This window comes from Aythya ferina, assembly GCF_964211825.1.
Source record: "Aythya ferina genome assembly, chromosome: 29".
NCBI lineage: Eukaryota > Metazoa > Chordata > Aves > Anseriformes > Anatidae > Aythya > Aythya ferina.
In genome coordinates, this window is record NC_140326.1 from 3038369 (window position 1) to 3043956 (window position 5588).

The 5588-nt window shown below is 65.9% G+C and overlaps 1 protein-coding gene across 1 annotated transcript; it reads right to left on the reverse strand.

Moving 5' to 3' along the window:
• Positions 1-195: 195 nt before the first annotated feature.
• On the reverse strand, positions 196-4928 carry PSMD4 (proteasome 26S subunit ubiquitin receptor, non-ATPase 4). Its single transcript, XM_084500723.1, has 10 exons — positions 4782-4928; positions 3825-3965; positions 3239-3353; positions 2369-2455; positions 1993-2061; positions 1389-1604; positions 1176-1284; positions 746-877; positions 536-603; positions 196-420 (listed from the first exon to the last, which is right to left on the reverse strand). Exons 1-10 carry the CDS (start codon positions 4805-4807, stop codon positions 253-255), a joined length of 1131 nt encoding a protein of 376 aa, XP_084356849.1. The 5' UTR covers positions 4808-4928; the 3' UTR covers positions 196-252.
• Between the last annotated feature and the right edge of the window lie 660 nt (positions 4929-5588).

A 5588-nucleotide genomic window follows, 5' to 3' on the forward strand; every position in this document is an offset into this window, starting at 1 on the left:
AGCCGAGGACCGCCCCCCGCGACACCCCATTGGCTGCCCGCCCCGCCCTTCCACTTGCCGTTGCACGCCGGCCCCACCCCATCCTCCAGGCACCGCCCCGCCCACCCCTCCCCAGAGCCCGGCCCGCGCCCGCCCATTGGCTGCCCGCGCTGCCCGTCCGCCGAGCCCCGCCCCCCTCAAGCACTGCCAGGCGGCTGCGATCGGCCCTTTATTGGCTCGCGGGGCGCGGGGCAGGGGGCGGGGCTCATCCCGTCACTTCCGGTCCTCCTCCTTCTTCTCCTTGCCGTCCTTGGCGGCCTGCGAGGCCAGCGAGCCCATGGCGTTGCGGATCGCCTCGTTGTTGGGGTCCACGCCCGGCAGGTTCTCCAGGACGCTCTGCAGGAACTCGGGGTCCTGCATCACGTCGTAGTCGTCCTCCTCCTGCGGGGGGGGCGGGCGGGCAGTGCGGGGGGGGCGGCACCGAGCGGCCGGGCCCGGCCCCCCCCCCGGTGTGACCCCGTCCCCCACAACCCCCCCAGCCCCCGCCCGGCCTCACCTTGGGCGGCTCCGAGGTGTCCATGGCCGCGCCGCCGTCCGCCTCCACCGCCTCGGCCTGCGCGAACTCTGCGGGACGAGGGGGCAGCGGGCTGGGACCCACCCGGGGGGGACCCGGTCACAGCCCCCGGGACGCGGGGACGGCCCCGGTTGGGGCACGGAGGGGTCAGGGTCCGGGAGCTGCCCCCCCCCAACCCCCAAGGGGCCTGACCTGCCCCCTGCAGCGACATCTGCATGGCGTAGGCGATCTGCTCCTCCTCCGTCATGCTGCTCAGGTCGGGCAGCCCGGCGCGGCCGAACTCCTGCTGGGTTATGGTCATCTTCAGCAGGGCATCGTCCGAATCTGCGCACACAAAGCCCAAACTCACAACCCAGCACCAAACCCCCCCGGTGCCGCGCCAAACCCTTCCCGTCTCCCCTGCCACCCCCGGGGAGTTGTGGCAGCAGCCGACAAGGCCCCGGCCTGGACCTGCTCAGGGCTGAGCCCTGCCCAGTATTCAGGGCAGCAGCTGCCGAGCTGTGCAGGGCTGTGCCATGACCAGCGCCTGCTTCCCACAGCGCTGGGGCAGCCCCACGGCCCTCACACGTCCCGCACCCCCCAGCCTGCCAACAGCAGCTTCGCCCCCAGCCCCGCCGCTCACCATCCCCGCCGGTGGCTGCAATCCCAGCTTCAGCTGCAGAAGCGGCCGCAGCCCTCCTGGCCTCCTCCTCTTGCCGCTGCCTCTGCTCCTCCATGGAGACGCGCAGCGCCTGCGGACACGGGGCCAGGCCCGGCGCTGAGTGGGGAGCCCACGGGGACCCCTAGTCGTCCCCTGCCCAGCGCAGCACGTGCAGCCGCCGCGGCCCCATCTCACCAGAGCCAGCTCCGGGTCGGCGCTCGGGTCCACGCCAAACTCGAAGTCGCTGGCGCCGAGGCCCAGCATGGCGCCTCCCTCTCCGGCCAGGATCGGGGAGCTGATGAGGGCGTCGGCCAGGCTGGGCCCCGGTGGCACCGTCACCAGGTGGGATCCGGTGCCGTCCTTGCCGTTCAAGGTGTTGATGAAGGCCGTCAGCTTGTCTGTGTTGGCTTCCTAGGGCAGGGAGAGGGGCTGGGAGCCTGGCGCCCCCCGGCTCTGCCGGAGCACTGACAGGCTGCCCCCCCAGCGCCTCCCCTCTCCACCCCGCCCCAGGCGATGCCGCGTTCACCCCCAAGGCCACCGCGCTCCCAGCAGCCCGCAGAGAGCCACAGGCGATGCTGATCCCAGGACAAGGAGCCAGAAACGCTTCCTGGGAGCATGCAGCGAGGTTCTGCTCCTTCCCTTGGGAAGGAAAGCGTCTACTGAGGCTCGCAGCAGAACGGGAGCGGGGCACGGAACCGTTTGTGCTCTTCCCTCGTGTGCCCAGGTAGGAGCCAAGGGCCGGGGGGAATGCAAAACCTTGGCCTGGATCTTAATCACACAGGCGCAGCACACATCTCACCTCTTCTCCAAAATTGATGATGTCCACATTGACTTTCTCTTTCTTAAGACGCTTCGCCAGCTTCACCAGCTGCAAGGAGACACGGCGGCATCAGCTGCTGACTGCCCACAGTTCTCTTACAGACACCTCAGCTCATCAGGAGCCAGGCAACAGCTCCCGGGATGTGCTCCCCGAGACACAAAGCCCAGGATCAGCCTCAAGCCCTCCCAGCCGAGAGCCACTCTGCCAGCAAGGGGCTCTGTCACGCACCCTCCGTGCGGGGGCACAGAGCCTTGCTCTCAGCACAGGGCAGGGAACAAAAGGGAAATCTGATTTAAGGGTCGGCGCAGAGCAGGGCCAAAGACTTTTTTTTTTTTTTTTGACTGGCATTACTCACATCTTTCTCGTTATCTTCTACAGGGCTCCCTACAAAGGCAATGATCCGCATCTTGTGATTCTTGCCTTGACGATGCTTCAGAGCCAGCTACAAAACAAAAGTCACATCGCACTGAACGAGCAACTCTCGGGAAAGGACGGCTGGGAGGCACCCCTGTTACTTCCAGGTGGGTGCCCTGCAGGAAGATTGGGACCAAATGCCAGGAGGCTTCTCAGCAGCAAGTGGCCCCCAGCCTGAAGCAGCTGAGGGGCAGGCGCCCTGCAGGAAGCTAAACCCACAGCGACAGAAACAAAGCGGCAGAGATCACTGGGCTGCGGGCAACACGCAGCTCCTCCTCCCCCCAAACCCACAGCCAGGCGGGCCCTGCTAACACCTCGGTCACAGCGCTGCGCCGCTCGGCCTGCGGTGACGCTGCTGGGAGGGACCTTTCTCCCAGCCAGAGTTCTAACAGTTCTTTCTCAGTAGCTGGTGACAAACCGAGCGGGATTACACCACTCGTGGCCAAATTCCAACAGGGGCAGTTTTGAGCCACCTGCCTAAATTCAGTTTTCACTTCCAGATGCCATTTTGACAGCTTCAGCTGCTGCGCAGCGTGGCCAGAGCCCTGTGAAGCAGCTGCCAGGTCCCTCTGAAGCCAACCCCCAGACCTAAACTTTGGGCTTTCCTGTTGGATCTTACACAGGAAGTTTCATCCACACTTTGCAGACAGGGAAACAGCGGCAAAAACAAACAACTTGCTCCTTACTCAGCTGTAGAGGCAGGAACAGAACAACTTCCCCATGCCCCAGCCATCAGCAGGACACACCAAGGCCGCAGGAGTTACAGAGCACAGTGCAGACACAGTTTTAAGTGACCAAGACGACCGCTTACGTGAGCAACTCTGATCCCTGTGCAAAAGGTAATTTTCCCTTTGGGCTGCACCGTGTGGAGTTTCGAAAGGATCCGTCCTGTGTCTGGAGTGAGCGTGGTCAACACTTCACAGTTACTGCAACACAAACACAGGCAGGTTGGTGATCTCATACTTGAAAACTCCCCTGTGACCCCCCCCCCAGGGAGCAGGAAACCCTCCCTCCCCGCAGCTGGTGCCTGTTCCACGTCTGCCAGCTCTTGGCTTTGCCCGGTCAGTGAGTTCTGGGGCCAGACTCGCAGCCTGGTTTCCTACACAAACGAGGCACGTAACGGGTCTGTGCAAAGGCTGCTTCCCCAGCCCACTGGCCAGCCTGAATCAACTCTGGCCAAGAGGGAGTTCAAAAAGGCACCAAAGTCCTACAGGCCTTAGAAGAGCCGAGGAACAAACAACCCCCTCAGGGCTGCCGTTAGTTGCAGCGACCACTCTACCTGTATTTGCCACCCTCTGGGACCCAAGGCCACAAAAGGATGGGTCTGGAGGAGAGCTCCCAAGAGCCACCCAAACACTTCAGCATGGTGATGCAGAAGCGAGCCTGACCCCACGTACTTGGCTAAGGTGATGAGCCCCACGTTGTTCTCGGGGTTGCTGCGGGTTTTCGAGTGGCACACGATGTTGACAGCATCTTGCTGGGCTTGCAGGCGAGTGGGTAAGAAGTCCCCATTCCTCATGTACTCGCTGTTGTCCACACTGAAACACAGAGCGCAGGGGAAGCGAGAGGCCTGAGGCCCATCCCTGAGGTGCTCTCCAGGACAGCGTGCCCAGGGTCACGCAGCCCTTCGGCCCTGGGAGCTGAGCTGGGGCTGCCCAGAGCCTCGCCCCTGCGACCCAGGTTTTCAGCTCAGAGCCAGCCCTGGGCTCGCAGCAGCACGAGGACCCTGAGCGGAGCCCCAGGAGCCTGCACTTTGCCAGCAGCGCCACGAGCCCCGCAGCCCAGCGGGACCCCAGCCGCAGGAGAGGTGCAGGCACACAAACCCCACGGCTCCGTCCCGTGCGCAGGCAGCCGAGCCCCACAGCGTCTGGCTGAGGGCTGCTGCCACAGCAAAGCGCCCCTGGAACCGGGCCCCCCCCAACCCCCGCTCCAGTGGCAGGGACGGCGCAGGGCAGGCAGAAAAAGCCCTTCTTACTGCCAGCCCTCGGGAAAACGGAGCCCGCGGATCTCACCCTCCCCACCCCATCGAGGCCTTTGTTGGCACCAACACCGCAGCGGGCCGGGCCCGAGGCGCTGCTGCGATGACAAACCGAACCGCGGGGTCTGCGCCGCAGCTGCGGGCAGCGCTGCCCCCCCCCGCCCCCCGGGCACCCCCAGGCCCCCCCTCAGCCCGGGCCCTGCCCCCCCTCAGCCCCCGCCCCGCTCCCCCGGGGATGACTCAGGGAAACCCGCGGCGGCCCCGGCCGCCCCCAGGGGCACGGAGCGGGCTGCGCCGCGGGGCGGGGGCTGGAGGGGGGGGCCGGGAGGCGCCCCCGGTGCCCCCCGGTGGCCGGCGGTGTCCGCGGCCCGCTCACCACACCATGGTGCTCTCCAGAACCATCTTGCCTCCCTTCCCTCACGGAGGCCCGAGCCGGCTCAGCAGGGAGCCCGCCGATTGGCTCCGCGGCGCCGCCCAATCCCCGCCGCCCGTCTTGGAAGGGGCGGGGCGGGGCGGCCCCCCCTGAGGCACGCCGGGAGTTGTAGTCGCGGAGGGGTCTCGCCTCCTCCGGAAGCTGGGCCCCGCCCGGCCCCTCAGGCAGAGCCCCCCAGGTCCCCCCCTGAGGCAGGAGCCTGGCCCCGGCCCCGTCGCTCCCCTTTGTTTGTTTGTTTGCTTAAATAAATGAATAAATAAATATTTGTTTGTTTGTTTGCTTGTTTGCACCCCCAGCAGGTCACATCCCAATTGTTCCAGCCCCTACCAGGGATGGATCCGAGGCTGCCCAGGTCTCTTCTTGCCCTTTTTGGCCGGAGGGACATTTGTTTGCTTCCCTCCAGCCCTCTGCCATTTCCCCTTCCCCACGGCTCACCCAAGACACCAGATTGTGGCCCAGCACCGACTTCCCCCCAGCTCCCTCAGATCCCACCAGGACCCACGGATTCACGGCTGCCCAGCTCCCGTAACGCGGCCTTGACCCGGCCCTCACCAGCCCAGGCAAACTGCTCCAGTCCGCCTTCCTCCGGGGCACACAGGGCTCCTCGGGCCAGCACACAGGGCTCCTCGGGCCAGCCCCCGGCATTACAGCCAGAGACAAAGGAAGCCCCCGCGTGCTGCCCCTTGGCCACCGCCACCCTTTCCCTGCCCGCCCCGGCCCCCCAGAAAGCAGGCTCAGAGGCAGGCTGGG

Bases quoted from the DNA above. Each gene is read 5' to 3' on its own strand.
- PSMD4 (XM_084500723.1), bottom strand. From the start codon at position 4,807: ATGGTTCTGGAGAGCACCATGGTGTG. The intron at 2,062-2,368 runs GTGAGTAATGCC...GTCTCCTTGCAG, and splicing joins TAGAAGATAACGAGAAAGAT to CTGGTGAAGCTGGCGAAGCG. The intron at 604-745 runs GTCAGGCCCCTT...CTCGTCCCGCAG, and splicing joins GATGTCGCTGCAGGGGGCAG to AGTTCGCGCAGGCCGAGGCG.